This window comes from Simochromis diagramma, unplaced genomic scaffold, assembly GCF_900408965.1.
Source record: "Simochromis diagramma unplaced genomic scaffold, fSimDia1.1 OVJJ01000344.1, whole genome shotgun sequence".
Taxonomy (NCBI): Eukaryota; Metazoa; Chordata; class Actinopteri; order Cichliformes; family Cichlidae; genus Simochromis; species Simochromis diagramma.
In genome coordinates, this window is record NW_024387375.1 from 3,225,001 (window position 1) to 3,244,786 (window position 19,786).

The following is a 19,786-nucleotide window of genomic DNA, read 5'->3' on the forward strand; positions in this document are numbered from 1 at the left end:
GGGAGAACATGCAAACTACACAGAGAAAGACACTGGCCAGATGCTGGATTTGAACCCAGAAGTTGTGAGATAACAGTGTTAACCAATGCATCACCGTGCTGTTGTGCTGTAACTTAACAGTTTCTATATAATTTATAATCACTTAGTTATAATACTACTACTAATAATAATACATTTTATTTGAAAGCACCTTTCAGAACACTCAAGGACACTGTACATGGTAGAATAAGAAAAGCAACATAAAAGCAAGAAGTTTACACAATCATAACAGCATAAGACATAAAACAAATTTAAAATAGCAGAGTGGAGAGGTTATGTGGGAAAAGCTATTTTGAACAAGTGAGTTTTGAGGTGGGACTTAAAAAGAGAGAAGGAAGAGATATTTCTTAAATCAGGAGGTAGGGAGAGAGAAAGGGAAGAAGAAGATCTCAGACATCTCAGACATCTCAGACATCGAGATGGGGCGGTGATCTGAACCAGATAAGAGAGATATGGAGAAGAGAGATAATTAATAGCCTTAAATGTGTACAAGAGTATTTTGAAATTGATATGATATTTGACCGGGAGCCAATGAAGCTGCTGCAGGACAGGAGTGATGTGGTGGATAGATGGGGTCCTGGTGATAATATGAGCAGCAGAGTTCTGGACGCGTTGGAGCTTGTGGATGGATATTTGAGTAAGACCAAAAAGAAGTGAATTACAATAATCAATCCGGGAAGTAACAAGGCTATGGACAAGAATGGCAGCGGCATGTGGGGTGAGAAAAGGACTGGAGACGATTAATGTTGCGCAATTGAAAATATGCAAACCGAGTGACATTGTTAATGTGTGAATTGAAAGAGAGAGTACTGTCGAGGATGACACCCAAGCTTTTCACAGAGGAAGAAACGAAGACCGGCGAGTTATTGATAGTAACAGAGAAACTGTTGGTTCTGGATAATGTTGATTTAGTGCCTACCAAGAGAAGCTCGGAATTATTACTTATTTATGTATTAATTTGATTTGGTTGGCCTGCATTTTTTCTTTGATGATTTTCACAGTAAACTCAAAATCTTTTAGTTCTGAACTGATAGCTGTCCAATGAAAGTGATATTAAGATGTCCCTTATGGTTTTAGGATACTGTTATTGACATTTTTAATTGGCTTTATTGGCTATAGTGAGGTTCTTAAATGGGGAGATCAAATGTGTGCTGTGAAAAAAGTCCATTGTGCAGAGTTGCCAAAAGAATGACTGAATCATAAGATATTTGTATTATGATTAAATCAATAAACTTAACAAGCATACCCATCACTGTCCATCAGTAAAATAAAACTGCACCTGTTTATGTTTATGATGTGCCCATCGTCCACATTTCTCTCTTTCATTGACTGATAAGCTTCACGTGCACAGATACACAGTGCAAGAACGTTCACCTGTAAGAAACCAGCAGTGAAATAAACAGTAAAGAACATTTTTGGAATCATCCATCCATCCATTCACTTCCGCTTATCTTCTTTCAGGGTCACAGGGGGCGCTGGAGCCTATCCCAGCTGTCTTAGGGCAAGAGGCAGGGTACACCCTGGACAGGTCGCCAGTCTGTCGCAGGGCTAACACACAGACAGAGACAATCATTCACACTACACATTCGCTCCGCATTTACACCTATGGGCAGTTTTAGTATTTCCAATTAACTAGGGATGCACCGATACTGGTATCGGGTATTGGCCTCGATACCACATTTTCTAAAGTACTTGTACTCGTTAAAAGTCCCCCGATACCGAGGACCGATACCACGGTCTGAGACCTGTCTATGTTTGAGCGGCATGTAAGGGGTTAATCACAGGCGTCGAGTGCCCGCCCCCAGGCCCCGGCTGCAGCTCAGAGCGGGGAGAAAGCGAGGCGAGACATATCAGCTGTGTGGAAGTATTTCAAAGTGAATGAAGACTCGAAAACAAAGGCGGACTCCAAATTGTGCTCAGCGAAATTGTCCAGAGGAGGCTCTAAAGGTAGCGCATTTAACACAAGCAATTTAATCAAGCACCTAAAATCCCAACACAACAACGAGTACAAAGAGTTTACCCACGCTTATTAGCACAGTGGAGCATAGCTGATGCTATAGCAGTGGGACGGAAAATAGTTGGGCATTTTAAACATTCCGCCTTAGCCTACTCCCGCCTCCAGGACATTCAGGGACAGCTCAACCAGCCAATAAAGAGACTGCAGCAGGACGTACAGACGCGTACAGACGCGCTGGAACAGCATGCTCCAGTCCCTCATTGAGCAAAAGCGAGTGCTGGGCGTGTATGTATCCGAGCACGAACTCCCTGACTATCTCACCGCTCACCAATGGGCTCTTATGGAGACGACTGTTGCCATCCTCGCCCCCTTTGAGGAACTAACTAAAAAAGTGAGCAGCTACGACGCACTAGCCTCTGATGTCATCCCAGCTGTGACTGTGCTAGTGAGACTTCTAAACAGAGAAACAGACGAACAAATTTAAAATTAAATTTTGGTTTTTTATAATTATTTATTCTGTATTATGTTGCACACAAGATGCTTTTCATTTTAAATAAATGTTCTTAATTCCAAACTAGTCCCTTGTTTGTTTGTTTTTTGTTAAATTATAGGACTAAAGCTGTTACCTGCAAATTTAAATCATGTTTTTATTAAGTACTCAGTATCGGTATCATCAAGTACTGAAATGCAAGTACTCGTACTCGTACTCGTACTCGTTTCCAAAAAAGTGGTATCGGTGCATCCCTACAATTAACCATTCCTTTAAATACTTTAATATGTAGTACACAACAACATATTACTGCATACCAACCATGACAATTTTTTTTCTAAAATAACGCTTACATCCCACATGTTTTTCCAGCCACTGGTTTTGCCATTTAGCAGCGCCTCTGGATGAGCCAAGCCAGCGTTGTTGATGCACACGTCCACGCCTTTGTGCTGCTCCTTGATCGTGGCGAACATGGACAGAATCTCCTGCTCTTTGCTCAAGTCACACTTGAAAGGCACCAAAACACCAGGGTGGCTGGCGCTCTGACACTCTGCTGCCAGTTTCTGAAAACAAAAAGCAAAAGATGATACCTTCATAGTCACCATTGCATTCAGATTCTTGTGGTAAAAATACTCTGGTAAAAGTTGAATTATCGATTAAACTCCTTTACTAAGATAAAAGAGAAAAATTCCAGGCTCTGAAATGAATTCAAAGCATAAAAGTAAGAAGATAGGGACATTTCAATTATTTTGCAAAGGAAACATAACCTTGTACAACTTCAACATAATAGCAAAATTAGACATGGGAATGAAAATAATGAATATATGAGTATAGTCAGGGGCTAAAATGGGATTTGCAGATGTGAGAACCCTAAGATCACTGTAGTGGTTATAGGAGTGTGAGGAAATGAATCAAGAGTCACAATAGGCTCTATTGAGAGATCCAGCAGATTTTTTTTCTCTACAGGCTGTGATCAGCTGACCTGTGCTGTGGCTGTTGACCCGAGGTTTACTGCTCTTTGTGGATTTACACAATTCATCAGTATGTAAGTAAGTAAGTAAAGTAAGTAAGTAAAGTTTATTTATTAAGCGCTTTTCATAGACAGGTAGTCACATAGCGCTGCACACAGATACGATAAATAGCAAAATGCACAATATACAAAATATACAGTTTAAATGTAAATTAAAAATATAAAAATGTAAAAAGCATTGGTCAACAGAAAGCTTGTTTAAACAGTACAGTTTTTAACTGTTTTTTTTTTTTTTTTATGTATGTAAGATATCATGTCTGACTTCTGTCTCCTATACTGCCAACATACTGTTTATAATTTTGTTTATTATACTGCATAGTACACAACTTGTATCTGGTATTGTGCAGCTCATTTTAACCCATGCATATTGACCAATATGTACAGCATAAATGATTTATTGTAAAACAAAAAGTCTGTCGCTTGACAGCCATTATATGATGTCCACTTGACAGAGCTACATAACTGCATATTTGCATAACATTAAAAAGTCCTTTGCATTAGAGTTTTACATTAAGTGTTTCTCTTCTGAAATCGAGTTTGTTATTTCAGAGCAAACCTGTATTTTCCCCACGTCCCTGGCGCAGCCCACCACTTTCATACCGAGCCGGACCAGCTCCACGGCTACAGCCGCCCCGATCCCGACCGAGGCTCCGGTCACCAGAGCCACTCTGCCCCGCCAGCGCTCCATCACAGACAGTCGTAACCAGCTCACGCACCAAAAGTATGAAGAGAGGGACGTGCCAAGATAGATATCCCTGACAGAATTAGTTTCCTCTGCGTCGTGAGCGCGCACCAGGTAGGGAGAACGGATCCAGTTGACTCCGCCTCCATTCCAACCAAATTACTTGAAAATAGTAAGTAGTTACTATTACTTCTCCAAGAAGGTTATCCAGTTACTTTACTGATTACGTATTTTTAAAAGTAATTATTTCATTTTAAAAACATGATACACAACCTGAATACGTTATAAAGCAATAGACCTTTCAGCCCAATTAGATTTTTTTTCTGCATAATCCATCTAAAATTGGATCACTTGAAAAATCCTCTTTTAAAAATTGGTTTTATTATTTTTAATCTTTTAACTTTATGCACATTGAATCAAGCAAAAAGTGACATAATATGGAACAACCTATGACTTGAAGAAATTTGTGTAACATTTAAACCTATTTTGTGCACATTCAGGCATGTAAAAGAAACAATTTTTTTGGTGTTTATATTGTTTGTCTGTGATTTGGACAACCAAGCCTGTGCTCTCAACGCAGGGGAAACAAATTCTGCCGGGGACAACTACCTTGACATGACTGCCACAATAAAAACTGAAGTGAGTGAGCTAATTAATTTGTAACATTCTGTGTAATATTAAGTATTTGTGACCATTCGGCCTCTGTCAAGGATTTCCTCGCTAAGATTAGAGACAATATGGGAAGAATCAATAATTCCCCAGTCATGCTCTATACAGCAGCAAAGAGACATTTAACTTTCAGGGGGAAATGCTTTTTTAGGATGAGTCCTTCCATTTTGGACAAATGGAAAACTTGTGAAGGTCATCAGCATTTCATAGCTCAACAACCAAGAAGGAAAGAAGGCGTGATTTGGTAATACTTTATACCAGAATTGTGACTCGCAAATTAAGAACTTCTGAGGAAGTTGAATTTTTAATCATGAAAGGTTTTGTTTTTTTTTGGGGTTTTTTTGTAAAATAAAAAACTACACCAAACATTGTTATTATATTGGATACAGAAACCCTGTTTTAACAATTAAAACTTTAAACGGCCATTTTTGTGCACCAACTGATAGAAATGAACTTTTACACAGAGTCAGGTTTACAGAGTTATAATGGATGATGAATTGCAACTCACCGGTTTTATAGTAACATATAAACATAAACTGGCTGCCATCCCAGTTTCTTGGTCTCATCTCAGCATGACACAGCAGAAAAAACTTCATTATTATTAATTTTATTATTATTATTATTGTTATTATTATTTGTGGCAGTAGTATTAGTATTAGAAGCATATCTAGAAAAGAACACTGTCCCTACTGTGAAACATGGAGGAGGCTCTGTTATGTTCTGGGGCTGCTTTGCTGCATCCGGCATACAGTGTATTGAATCTGTGCAGGGTACAATGAAATCTCAAGACTATCATGGCATTCTAGAGAGAAATGTGCTGGCCAGTTTCAGGTCATGGGTCTTGCAACAGGACAATGACCCAAAACACACAGCTAAAACACCCAAGAATGGCTAAGAGAAGGACATTGGACTATTCTAAAGTGGCCTTCTATGAGCCCTATATATATATACACATATGTGTGTGTGTGTGTGTGTATATATATATATATATATAAAAAACACCCAGCACGGTTTATCCTTCAAGCTCGGGTCCTCTACCAGAGGCCTGGGAGCTTGAGGATGATCTGATTTCCTTGTGTCAGCGTTGTTCCCACATCATCATAATTAATGTTGTTCCAGGTTCAACATTGCAAGTGACCAATCACCTTCTTGTGACGTCATTCCTTTGCGACTTCGAAATACCCGCCTTCGAGTATTTCGAAATACAAGTGAAGAAGCGAGAAACCGCCGCCTGTCTGCCGAATTTGAAGCCAATTCGCCTGTCCGCCGAATTTGAAGTCAATTTAGGATACTTTTCTTTAATAAACGGTAAGCATTATACATATGTTCCTCACTTGGCTTGCTGTTTGTTTGCTAGTGATAGGCTACTTGACGACAGCATTAGCTAACCAGTGTTACGGTAAGCATTATACATATGTTCCTCACTTGGCTTGCTGTTTGTTTGCTAGCGATAGGCTACTTGACGACAGCATTAGCTAACCAGTGTTCTCTAGACCAGCGTTCCCCAACTTTTTGGGTGTTTCGTGGCCCGGGGGTTGGGTCAGGCAAAATTGCAGTAGCTTCCCTGATCATTTTACAAACATAAGTGAAGAGAATCTGGACTAAAAGGCCTAGACTTATGGTTGTGTGCTGAATCTATGAAATTCAAATTTTTATTTGTCACATACACAGTCATACACAGTACGATATGTAGTGAAATCAAACTATCACCTGGAAACATAATTAACTGGTCCATAGCTGTGAAACTGGACAGGAGTTCTTGATTCTATGGAGATTAACAGTAATCCAGAAATTTACAAATTTGTCCAGGGACATCGTGTAAATGTTGTCCCAGGGACATCGTGTAAATGTTGTCCCTGGGACATCGTGTAAATGTTGTCCCAGGGACAAAGTGTAAATGTTGTCCCAGGGACATCGTGTAGATGTTGTCCCTGGGACATCGTGTGATAGCTTGTTAATAATGGAATGAAAATTATTGATTGTTATTAACTTGTGAAAAAGAAGTGTAACAAATCCACATGTTATGTTCTTACACCCTTACAGAAACTGTGACTCCTTCACAATGTCAGGTAAATGTCAACTCATGTTGAATAATCAACCAATCAAGCCTTTTATTATCACATGCAATGTTACACGTACAACTGCAATGAAAATTTCACCCCCTTCTGACCATACATATATTGCTTAAACATCACATTGGGAAGACAGGTCGGAAACAGTTAGGAAGGTCAGAAAACAATTTAATTAATAGATGAGGGGAGAGGAGGAGAAAAAAGAACTACAACCAGACAAAGCTCCTAGAAGACTGAAATGGATGATGGTTGCAGCATGCAAAAAGAAAATGATATCTGTTGACTACAGCATATGCTTTCTCACAGATTACCTTGTGGAAGTAGCTGGACCAAACTCTATTGGTATTTCAAGTTTGAAATCCCTGTTTGACCAGACAAACATTTCAGATGAGGTACCTCTTGACATAAAAATCCTTTTATGTTGTCATAAAACTAATGTTAAATTCTGCTTTAAATACACTTTATTGTACAATTTACTTAATGAATCGTATTCTTTAGTTCTGTTTTTATTTATATGTATTTATTTATTTGTTTTATAAGGTAATAGATGGCCTAATCTATTTGCAGTGTGAGGTATGTTGAAAAGCTTGTTTGATCATAATGACATAGCATGTTTACGTTTTTTGTAATGTATTTGAAAACATAGGTGTATTTATGTTATTTTTATAGAATTTCCCTCACATTTATCCAATACCAAGCCAAATCACTGGAAAATTTTTGGATGGGTCCACAAGAGCACAAAGTGCATACTTTTTGAAGGTATGACTTGGACTGTGGTAACTATGTTCTTATCACAAAGGGTTTATAAGTTGCCACTATAAACAAACAGCATTTTCCAAAATTGAAGCCTTGTCAGAAGAACCTGAAAAATACCTTTCTGAAACCTTTTCTGTGTAAAGAGTTGCTCAAAAGCAATGCACACAGATTAAAACATTTCTGTCTTGGCCAACTGATAAAGAACACCAAAAATTGAGTGGTGCATGTTGAGTCTGTGGTCTTGATTTGTTTTGTACACACTATAGAAATTAATTAATGTAAACAAAAAATGACACATTCTATATGTTTGTGTATCTGCAGAATTAATTACAAGTCTCACCTGACAAGCTTTCGCAGTTTTGCAGTGTCATTCTTGACAGAAAAACATACTTGTCACATTCTTTTTATTTCCAGAAAAACATCTTTCAGAAGTTTTTTTTATATATACACACACACATATGTGTGTGTGTGTATATATACACACACACATATATATATATATATATATATATATATATATATGTATATATATATATACATATAAAACACCCAGCACGCCCCTGCGGGCGGTTTATCCTTCAAGCTCGGGTCCTCTACCAGAGGCCTGGGAGCTTGAGGGTCCTGCGCAGTATCTTAGCTGTTCCCAGGACTTCGCTCTTCTGGACAGAGATCTCCGATGTTGTTCCCGGGATCTGCTGGAGCCACTCGCCTAGTTTGGGAGTCACCGCACCTAGTGCTCCGATTACCACGGGGACCACTGTTACCTTCACCCTCCACATCCTCTCGATCTCTTCTCTGAGCCCTTGGTATTTCTCCAGCTTCTCGTGTTCCTTCTTCCTGATGTTGCTGTCATTCAGAACCGCTATATCGATCACTACGGCCGTCTTCTTCTGTTTGTCTACCACCACTATGTCCGGTTGGTTAGCCACCACCATTTTGTCCGTCTGTATCTGGAAGTCCCACAGGATCTTAGCTCAGTCATTCTCCACCACCCTTGGGGGCATCTCCCATTTTGACCTCGGGACTTCCAAGTTATACTCGGCACAGATGTTCCTGTACACTATGCCGGCCACTTGGTTATGGCGTTCCATGTATGCCTTGCCTGCTAGCATCTTGCACCCTGCTGTTATGTGCTGGATTGTCTCTGGGGCATCTTTACACAGCCTGCACCTGGGGTCTTGCCTGGTGTGATAGACCCCAGCCTCTATGGATCTTGTACTCAGAGCTTGTTCTTGTGCTGCCATGATTAGTGCCTCTGTGCTGTCTTTCAGTTCAGCTTTGTCCAGCCACTGGTAGGATTTCTGGATATCAGCCACCTCCTCTATCTGCCGGTGGTACATACCGTGCAGGGGCATGTCCTTCCATGATGGTTCCTCGTCTCCCTCCTCTTTCTTGGGTTTCTGCTGCCTGAGGTATTCACTGAGCACTCGGTCAGTTGGGGCCATCTTCCCAATGTATTCTTGGATGTTTGTTGTCTCATCCTGGACTGTGGTGCTGACACTCACCAGTCCCCGGCCCCCTTCCTTCCGCTTAGCGTACAGCCTCAGGGTGCTGGACTTGGGGTGAAACCCTCCATGCATGGTAAGGAGCTTTCTTCTATCTCCTCCTTTGGCCAGCCTATTACCCCAGCAGGTTACCTGATCGCGGGCAGGGCGTAGGTGTTGATGGCCCGGATCTTGTTCTTACCATTCAGCTGACTCCTCAGGACTTGCCTGACCCTCTGCAGGTACTTGGTGGTTGCAGCTTTTCTAGTGGCCTCTTCATGGTTCCCATTTGCCTGCGGGATCCCCGGGTACTTGTAACTGTCCTCTATGTCTGCAATGTTGCCTTCTGGTAGTTCAATCCCCTCAGTTCTGACTACCTTCCCTCTCTTTGTTACCATTCGACTAAACTTCTCCAGTCCGAACAGCCTATGCTGTTCTGCATAGGCCTGAATATATATATATATATATATATATATATATTAGGGCTGCCACGATTTGTCGACTAGTCACGATTACGTCGACTATCAAAATCGTCGACGACTGATTTAATAGTCGACGTGTCGTTTGAAGCTTTGTAAGATCGCAAAAGACGCAGAAGTAGCAGGATTTAAGAGTGTAATAACGGACTGAAACAGAAGATGGCAGCACTGCATGTACAAGGATGCCAGCTGCCGTTAAACCCCGAAGAAGAAGAAGCAGCTGTGTCCCAGAATTCATAGCGCGGCCCAGCTTAGTTTCCAACAATGGCGGTAGCTAGTTAGTTTTAATATTACTCTTATTATTCTTTCTGGGTCACAAAATAAACGTTTAACATATTTTCAGGCGAGAATGTAGCTGTGTAAACCTCAAATATCGGCTCAGTTTATCAGGACACCACATATTTTCAAAAGTGCTCCGACGTTTTCGGAGACGTCTGTTACCCACTAGCTCGATAGCTAGCCGGGGGCTAGGTCACTAGCGCCGTGAGAACACCGGACTCCCAGCAAATTGTTTTCAAACCCACCGCCGTCTTTCGCGACTCAGGTTAAATATATATGAGTCACTTAGATAAATTAAAAATGTTGTTGTTTGGCTTTTTTTTTTTTTTTTTTTTTTTAGTATTTTATTTGTTCCTGAGTAAATCTGTTTGGCTGAGATTAAAGTTATAGTTTTTACACAGCTGAATAAACGTAAAGCAGACAGCTGATTATCAGAAGTGTGAGATGCTGGAGAATATACTCCGGTGTCCTGTTATATTTTAGATAGCAAGGAGTTTATTAAACTTTACCAAAACAATCTGCAAATTTCATTAAAATTGAATAAACTATCATCTTGTCTTTATTTTTAGGTAGCACCTTAAAAGCTTAAAGCTATAAGCTAATGATAGTTATATAAGAGCAGATGCTGCTGGTGCAATAAGCTGTAGTTTTACGTCCAGTGGATGATGATCTGATTAGTCGACTAATTGCATAAATAATCGGTGACTAGTCGACTATCAAAATAATCGTTTGTGGCAGCCCTAATATTAATAAATATATATATATATATATATATATATATACATACACAGTGGGGCAAAAATATAGTATTCTTGTGTGCGAGCCCCACAAGCAACAGAGATGTGCCAAACACAACAACACAAACGAGCAAAGTCAGCCACCGATTGTGCAAGTTCCCCCACTTAAAATGATGACAGAGGTCAGTAATTTGCACCAGAGGTACACTTCAACTGTGAAAGACAGAATGTGAAAAAAAAATCCATGAATTCACATGGTAGGATTTGTAAAGAATTTATTCGTAAATCAGGGTGGAAAATAAGTATTTGGTCAATAACAAAAATACAACTCAATACTTTGTAACATAACCTTTGTTGGCAATAACAGAGGTCAAACGTTTACTATAGGTCTTTACCAGGTTTGCACACACAGTAGCTGGTATTTTGGCCCATTCCTCCATGCAGATCTTCTCGAGAGCAGTGATGTTTTGGGGCTGTCGCCGAGCAACACGGACTTTCAACTCCCGCCACAGATTTTCTATGGGGTTGAGGTCTGGAGACTGGCTAGGCCACTCCAGGACTTCAAATGCTTCTTACGGAGCCACTCCTTTGTTGCCCGGGCGGTGTGTTTTGGATCATTGTCATGTTGGAAGACCCAGCCTCGTTTCATCTTCAAAGTTCTCACTGATGGAAGGAGGTCTTGGCTCAAAATCTCACGATACATGGCCCCATTCATTCTGTCCTTAACACGGATCAGTCGTCCTGTCCCCTTGGCAGAAAAACAGCCCCATAGCATGATGTTTCCACCCCCATGCTTCACAGTAGGTATGGTGTTCTTGGGATGCAACTCAGTATTCTTCGTCCTCCAAACACGACGAGTTGAGTTTATACCAAAAAGTTCTACTTTGGTTTCATCTGACCACATTCTCCCAATCCTCTGCTGTATCATCCATGTGCTCTCTGGCAAACTTCAGACGGGCCTGGACATGCACTGGCTTCAGCAGCGGAACACGTCTGGCACTGCGGGATTTGATTCCCTGCCGTTGTAGTGTGTTACTGATGGTGACCTTTGTTACTTTGGTCCCAGCTCTCTGCAGGTCATTCACCAGGTCCCCCCGTGTGGTTCTGGGATCTTTGCTCACCGTTCTCATGATCATTTTGACCCCACGGGATGAGATCTTGCGTGGAGCCCCAGATCGAGGGAGATTATCAGTGGTCTTGTATGTCTTCCATTTTCTGATGATTGCTCCCACAGTTGATGTTTTCACACCAAGCTGCTTGCCTATTGTAGATTCACTCTTCCCAGTCTGGTGCAGGTCTACAATACTTTTCCTGGTGTCCTTCGAAAGCTCTTTGGTCTTGGCCATGGCGGAGTTTGGAGTCTGACTGTTTGAGGCTGTGGACAGGTGTCTTTTATACAGATGATGAGTTCAAACAGGTGCCATTCATACAGGTAACGAGTGGGGGACAGAAAAGCGTCTTACAGAAGACGTTACAGGTCTGTGAGAGCCAGAGATTTTCCTTGTTTGAGGTGACCAAATACTTATTTTCCACCCTAATTTACGAATAAATTCTTTACAAATCCTACCATGCGAATTCATGGATTTTTTTTTCACATTCTGTCTCTCACAGTTGAAGTGTACCTCTGGTGCAAATTACTGACCTCTGTCATCATTTTAGGTGGGGGAACTTGCACAATCGGTGGCTGACTAAATACTTTTTTGCCCCACTGTATATATGGAAGGACAGGCCCCTGCACGGTATGTACCACCGGCAGATAGAGGAGGTGGCTGATATCCAGAAATCCTACCAGTGGCTGGACAAAGCTGGACTGAAAGACAGCACAGAGGCACTAATCATGGCAGCACAAGAACAAGCTCTGAGTACAAGATCCATAGAGGCTGGGGTCTATCACACCAGGCAAGACCCCAGGTGCAGGCTGTGTAAAGATGCCCCAGAGACAATCCAGCACATAACAGCAGGGTGCAAGATGCTAGCAGGCAAGGCATACATGGAACGCCATAACCAAGTGGCCGGCATAGTGTACAGGAACATCTGTGCCGAGTATAACCTGGAAGTCCCGAGGTCAAAATGGGAGATGCCCCCAAGGGTGATGGAGAATGACCGAGCTAAGATCCTGTGGGACTTCCAGATACAGATGGACAAAATGGTGGTGGCTAACCAACCGGACATAGTGGTGGTAGACAAACAGAAGAAGATGGCCGTAGTGATCGATGTAGCGGTTCCGAATGACAGCAACATCAGGAAGAAGGAACACGAGAAGCTGGAGAAATACCAAGGGCTCAGAGAAGAGCTCGAGAGGATGTGGAGGGTGAAGGTAACAGTGGTCCCCGTGGTAATCGGAGCACTAGGTGCGGTGACTCCCAAGCTAGGCGAGTGGCTCCAGCAGATCCCGGGAATAACATCGGAGATCTCTGTCCAGAAGAGCGAAGTCCTGGGAACAGCTAAGATACTGCGCAGGACCCTCAAGCTCCCAGGCCTCTGGTAGAGGACCCGAGCTTGAAGGATAAACCGCCCGCAGGGGCGTGCTGGGTGTTTTTTAAATTTATTTATATATATATATATATATATATATATATATGTATAATGTATATATATATATATATGTATATATTAGGGGTGCAACGATACACAAAATTCACGGTTCGGTTCGGTTCGATATTTTGGTGTCACGGTTCGATATTTTTTCGATACAAAAAAATGTTCATGCCTTTTTTAATTTGTAATTTATTAAGATTATAAATATTTATTTTAACTCAAAAATACAGTTTTTAAATGAAATGTTGCTGAAACAACAAAATAATAAAAGAATAAAAGAGTTTGGAAACGAGTTTATTTCAGAGAAATGTCCTTTTCCAAAATAAAAGCTATGCTATACCCTTCTTCTGGGGTAAATGCTCAGGAGCATATTGAACATATCAGGTCCCCATAAAATGAACCACTCTCTGATGGACCTCACCTCACACTCATCTTCTGGAGTGCTAGCACTTAGCTGCATATACAACAAAAACAACTTAAATAAAAATGTATTGCACAGAAAGGCCTTCCTAAATATATTTTTAAACATTTGAAATGTTCTAAAAACAAGGTATCAACCACATACAGTTCTGCATTGTTTGGGAATCCCTGACGGTATTTTCTATTCTTGGCAGAATATAAAACAAACACACCCAATCCCTGGCATGAAAATTTTTTTTTAGAACCATGTTCTATAGTGTACAGAAAACACATGAAAACTTAAATCTGGTAAAGCTATACTTCACATATTTTCTGTTGTGCAGACTTGGCACCATGTAAAACAAACAAACAAAAAAAAACCCCACCATGTAAAGAATAAAAAATAAATACAAATAAAAGCTATTCTATACCCTTCTTCTGGGGTATATTCTCAGCAGCATATATAACAAATCAGGTACCCATAAAATGAATCACTCTTTAATGGACCTCCCCTAACACTCATCTTCTGGAGTGCTAGCATTTAGCTGCATATACAGCATAAACAACTTAAATAAACGGTCCTGTTAAATACAAACCAAAACATAGTTTACTCAATTTCCATGTTCTTCTTCAGAAAAATTAGGATGTCCACATGTTCTGCTGACAGTACAGATCTGCTTGCTGTGACAATGTCACCTGCTGTGGAAAACACCCTCTCACTTGGGACAGAGGTTCCAGGTACAACCAAGTAACACTGTGCCAACTTGGAAAGATGAGGGTACAAGCTGTGATGTTCCTTCCACCATCTCAGTGGGTTATCATCTGTGGGAATGCAGTCTGCTAACCTGTACAAGTTAATTTCCTCCTCTGCCACTTCGGCTGCAGACCTGGTCCTTGGCTCCTGTGACATGAACAGTTCTCCAAACAACTCCTTCATGGCTGACTTTTTCTCTGGTGGAGATGCTGATGGTGAATCTGAAGAGTTTGCTGCTTGAGTCTCTGCGGAGGTCGCAGTTTCTGTGGTGCCTGCGGCTTGGTCCTGAGTAAATATAAACAACCAAATTGTTAATTGTATTTGTTTAAATAATATTTATAAATCAAGCAGTAGCTAAATAAAATTTCAAAAATAAAAAGAATACCTACTTGTTCAATGCTCAAGACAAGTTCTGTGGTGAGTGCTCCATAGACTCTCAGCTGAGTGACATTATCCAAGTGTCGCAGGGACTTGAATCGAGGATCTAAAGCTGTGCACTTGTGTAGGTAATTCTGAAGGGCAGGATCAGCGTATCTCTTCTCCAGGTCCTCCCTGATGTTTTTTTTTTACATCTCTCACTGCTGGGCTGTCATCACCAGACTGCGCCATAGAGTTCAGGATGTTCATTTTAAGTGGCAGGATCATGGATGCTGTTGGAGATGACGCTTCACACATCATGACTGTCACAGTTTTTAGGGTTTTCATGACTGTAACAAGATTTTCAGCCAGTGCATGTTCTTCCTGAGTTAGATTCTGAATGTTCTTCATACTCTTCTTCACAGTATTGTCGGCCATAGCAGCATACACTGCAGCTTGCTGTTCAAGGTATCTTTCCATCATATCATGAGAGGAGTTCCACCTAGTTGGAACATCTTGAATCAGTTTTTTTCCACTAAGCTGCAGCAGTTGCTGTTTTTTCATAAACACATTGCATCCTGTTGTGCTTCTGTGAAAGAAGGAGACAATTCTTCTCATCTTTGCTAGGAGATGGGAAACCTTCTGCACTGCCATTCCTTTCTGAGCAGCTATATTAATTGTATGTGCAAAACATCCGATTTGTGGCCCCAGCCCAGCAGCTGTGACAGCATTAACTATGTTCTTAGCATTGTCAGTAGTTACAGATATTGTCACATTTGGTCGCACTAACTTCCAGTCTTCCACAGCTTCAGAGAGACCTTTGGCTAAGTCGTCAGTGGCGTGACTTTCGACCAGGCGTGTCTGCAAAACACAGTTTTTCATCTGCCATTCCGGATCAATGTAATGTGCGGTGACAGTGAGGTAGCTCTGCGTAGCTCTTGACGTCCAGCCGTCTGAGGTCAGAGCAACAGCGGGTGCTGCTGACACTGCCGTCTCTAATTTAGCTTTTGTCTCCTTGTACAAAGCAGGAACTGCGATATCGGTGAAATGGGTTCGTGAAGGAATACTGTAACGGGGCTCAAGTACTCTCAGCATTTCCCGAAACCCGGTGTTTTCTACAACAGAAAAGGGTCGCATGTCGACAGCAATAAAAGTAGCAATTGCCCTGTCGATTTCTTTTGCCCTCTTAGAATCATGCGCTAACGGCTGTCTAAATGACTCCGACAAAGTTTGTAGCATGTGCGTTTGTTGTTGTTTTTGGCTGCCTTCACTCGTCTTTGCACTAGGGTGATGTCGGCGTAAATGTGCATTCATATTTGTTGTGTTCCCACCGATGTAATTAACCATGGCGTGGCACATCCGACATACTGTTGTAGTTTTGTCCACAACGCGCTTACCATCAGGGTGATACTTCACACGAAAGCCAAAAAAGTTCCAAACGCCAGATTTCAATGACGGTGGAGGAGGTTCGACTTCAGGAGGCACTGAGGCAGTTGCCATGTTGCAATGAGCTTAGCTTCTGTCTCGCTAGCTTGATTGAATGCATGTGGGTGGAGCTCAGTGGATCTGTGCTCGACAGTGCAGCCTAGGCGGAGTAGTCGAACGCAGATTCACTGAGCGCTCAACACAGACAGCATCGTCAGAAGAAAAGTTGATAAAATAAATTAAAAAATGTATATTGTTCGATACATATGCGTACCGAACCGAAAGCACTGTATCGAACGGTTCAATTTCGATACGAATATCGTTGCACCCCTAGTATATATATATATATATATATATATATATATATATACGTATATACACACATATATATATGTATGTATATATACGTATATATATATATACATATATACATACATAAATATATGTATATATACGTATATATACATATATATATACATACATATATACATGTATATATATACGTATATATACATGTATATATATACTAGGGGTGCAACGATACACAAAATTCACGGTTCGGTTCGGTTCGATACTTTGGTGTCACGGTTCGATATTTTTTCGATACAAAAAAATGTTCATGCCTTTTTTAATTTGTAATTTATTAAGATTATAAATATTTATTTTAACTCAAAAATACAGTTTTTAAATGAAATGTTGCTGAAACAACAAAATAATAAAAGAATAAAAGAGTTTGGAAACGAGTTTATTTCAGAGAAATGTCCTTTTCCAAAATAAAAGCTATGCTATACCCTTCTTCTGGGGTAAATGCTCAGGAGCATATTGAACATATCAGGTCCCCATAAAATGAACCACTCTCTGATGGACCTCACCTCACACTCATCTTCTGGAGTGCTAGCACTTAGCTGCATATACAACAAAAACAACTTAAATAAAAATGTATTGCACAGAAAGGCCTTCCTAAATATATTTTTAAACATTTGAAATGTTCTAAAAACAAGGTATCAACCACATACAGTTCTGCATTGTTTGGGAATCCCTGACGGTATTTTCTATTCTTGGCAGAATATAAAACAAACACACCCAATCCCTGGCATGAAAATTTTTTTTTAGAACCATGTTCTATAGTGTACAGAAAACACATGAAAACTTAAATCTGGTAAAGCTATACTTCACATATTTTCTGTTGTGCAGACTTGGCACCATGTAAAACAAACAAACAAAAAAAAACCCCACCATGTAAAGAATAAAAAATAAATACAAATAAAAGCTATTCTATACCCTTCTTCTGGGGTATATTCTCAGCAGCATATATAACAAATCAGGTACCCATAAAATGAATCACTCTTTAATGGACCTCCCCTAACACTCATCTTCTGGAGTGCTAGCATTTAGCTGCATATACAGCATAAACAACTTAAATAAACGGTCCTGTTAAATACAAACCAAAACATAGTTTACTCAATTTCCATGTTCTTCTTCAGAAAAATTAGGATGTCCACATGTTCTGCTGACAGTACAGATCTGCTTGCTGTGACAATGTCACCTGCTGTGGAAAACACCCTCTCACTTGGGACAGAGGTTCCAGGTACAACCAAGTAACACTGTGCCAACTTGGAAAGATGAGGGTACAAGCTGTGATGTTCCTTCCACCATCTCAGTGGGTTATCATCTGTGGGAATGCAGTCTGCTAACCTGTACAAGTTAATTTCCTCCTCTGCCACTTCGGCTGCAGACCTGGTCCTTGGCTCCTGTGACATGAACAGTTCTCCAAACAACTCCTTCATGGCTGACTTTTTCTCTGGTGGAGATGCTGATGGTGAATCTGAAGAGTTTGCTGCTTGAGTCTCTGCGGAGGTCGCAGTTTCTGTGGTGCCTGCGGCTTGGTCCTGAGTAAATATAAACAACCAAATTGTTAATTGTATTTGTTTAAATAATATTTATAAATCAAGCAGTAGCTAAATAAAATTTCAAAAATAAAAAGAATACCTACTTGTTCAATGCTCAAGACAAGTTCTGTGGTGAGTGCTCCATAGACTCTCAGCTGAGTGACATTATCCAAGTGTCGCAGGGACTTGAATCGAGGATCTAAAGCTGTGCACTTGTGTAGGTAATTCTGAAGGGCAGGATCAGCGTATCTCTTCTCCAGGTCCTCCCTGATGTTTTTTTTTACATCTCTCACTGCTGGGCTGTCATCACCAGACTGCGCCATAGAGTTCAGGATGTTCATTTTAAGTGGCAGGATCATGGATGCTGTTGGAGATGACGCTTCACACATCATGACTGTCACAGTTTTTAGGGTTTTCATGACTGTAACAAGATTTTCAGCCAGTGCATGTTCTTCCTGAGTTAGATTCTGAATGTTCTTCATACTCTTCTTCACAGTATTGTCGGCCATAGCAGCATACACTGCAGCTTGCTGTTCAAGGTATCTTTCCATCATATCATGAGAGGAGTTCCACCTAGTTGGAACATCTTGAATCAGTTTTTTTCCACTAAGCTGCAGCAGTTGCTGTTTTTTCATAAACACATTGCATCCTGTTGTGCTTCTGTGAAAGAAGGAGACAATTCTTCTCATCTTTGCTAGGAGATGGGAAACCTTCTGCACTGCCATTCCTTTCTGAGCAGCTATATTAATTGTATGTGCAAAACATCCGATTTGTGGCCCCAGCCCAGCAGCTGTGACAGCATTAACTATGTTCTTAGCATTGTCAGTAGTTACAGATATTGTCACATTTGGTCGCACTAACTTCCAGTCTTCCACAGCTTCAGAGAGACCTTTGGCTAAGTCGTCAGTGGCGTGACTTTCGACCAGGCGTGTCTGCAAAACACAGTTTTTCATCTGCCATTCCGGATCAATGTAATGTGCGGTGACAGTGAGGTAGCTCTGCGTAGCTCTTGACGTCCAGCCGTCTGAGGTCAGAGCAACAGCGGGTGCTGCTGACACTGCCGTCTCTAATTTAGCTTTTGTCTCCTTGTACAAAGCAGGAACTGCGATATCGGTGAAATGGGTTCGTGAAGGAATACTGTAACGGGGCTCAAGTACTCTCAGCATTTCCCGAAACCCGGTGTTTTCTACAACAGAAAAGGGTCGCATGTCGACAGCAATAAAAGTAGCAATTGCCCTGTCGATTTCTTTTGCCCTCTTAGAATCATGCGCTAACGGCTGTCTAAATGACTCCGACAAAGTTTGTAGCATGTGCGTTTGTTGTTGTTTTTGGCTGCCTTCACTCGTCTTTGCACTAGGGTGATGTCGGCGTAAATGTGCATTCATATTTGTTGTGTTCCCACCGATGTAATTAACCATGGCGTGGCACATCCGACATACTGTTGTAGTTTTGTCCACAACGCGCTTACCATCAGGGTGATACTTCACACGAAAGCCAAAAAAGTTCCAAACGCCAGATTTCAATGACGGTGGAGGAGGTTCGACTTCAGGAGGCACTGAGGCAGTTGCCATGTTGCAATGAGCTTAGCTTCTGTCTCGCTAGCTTGATTGAATGCATGTGGGTGGAGCTCAGTGGATCTGTGCTCGACAGTGCAGCCTAGGCGGAGTAGTCGAACGCAGATTCACTGAGCGCTCAACACAGACAGCATCGTCAGAAGAAAAGTTGATAAAATAAATTAAAAAATGTATAT

At 41.1% G+C, this 19,786-nt stretch overlaps 3 protein-coding genes and 1 long non-coding RNA gene across 4 annotated transcripts in view; 1 reads left to right on the forward strand and 3 right to left on the reverse strand.

Annotated features, from left to right (window-relative positions):
- LOC120719413 (dehydrogenase/reductase SDR family member 11-like) overlaps positions 1-4,327 on the reverse strand; it is a 5,705-nt gene extending 1,378 nt beyond the window's left edge. Inside the window, exons 1-3 of the mRNA XM_040008554.1 lie at positions 4,073-4,327; positions 2,840-3,049; positions 1,319-1,413 (exon numbers count right to left, since the gene is read on the reverse strand). Coding sequence (XP_039864488.1) covers positions 1,319-1,413; positions 2,840-3,049; positions 4,073-4,204 — 437 coding nt within the window. The 5' untranslated portion in view covers positions 4,205-4,327. The remainder of the gene's footprint in view (positions 1-1,318; positions 1,414-2,839; positions 3,050-4,072) is intronic.
- Positions 4,328-6,569: 2,242 nt separating this feature from the next.
- Positions 6,570-7,775, forward strand: LOC120719395. Its single transcript, XR_005692678.1, has 3 exons — positions 6,570-7,331; positions 7,480-7,512; positions 7,609-7,775. It is a non-coding gene; the product is annotated as an uncharacterized LOC120719395 (long non-coding RNA).
- A 6,786-nt stretch (positions 7,776-14,561) lies between these two features.
- Positions 14,562-16,308, reverse strand: LOC120720011 (E3 SUMO-protein ligase ZBED1-like). The gene is made up of 2 exons (XM_040009593.1): positions 14,755-16,308; positions 14,562-14,650 (listed from the first exon to the last, which is right to left on the reverse strand). The coding sequence occupies exon 1, from the start codon at positions 16,220-16,222 to the stop codon at positions 14,891-14,893; it is 1,332 nt and encodes a 443-aa protein (XP_039865527.1). The 5' UTR covers positions 16,223-16,308; the 3' UTR covers positions 14,562-14,650; positions 14,755-14,890.
- A 472-nt stretch (positions 16,309-16,780) lies between these two features.
- LOC120720010 (E3 SUMO-protein ligase ZBED1-like) lies at positions 16,781-19,693 on the reverse strand. Its single transcript, XM_040009592.1, has 2 exons — positions 18,141-19,693; positions 16,781-18,036 (listed from the first exon to the last, which is right to left on the reverse strand). Exons 1-2 carry the CDS (start codon positions 19,605-19,607, stop codon positions 17,605-17,607), a joined length of 1,899 nt encoding a protein of 632 aa, XP_039865526.1. The 5' UTR covers positions 19,608-19,693; the 3' UTR covers positions 16,781-17,604.
- Between the last annotated feature and the right edge of the window lie 93 nt (positions 19,694-19,786).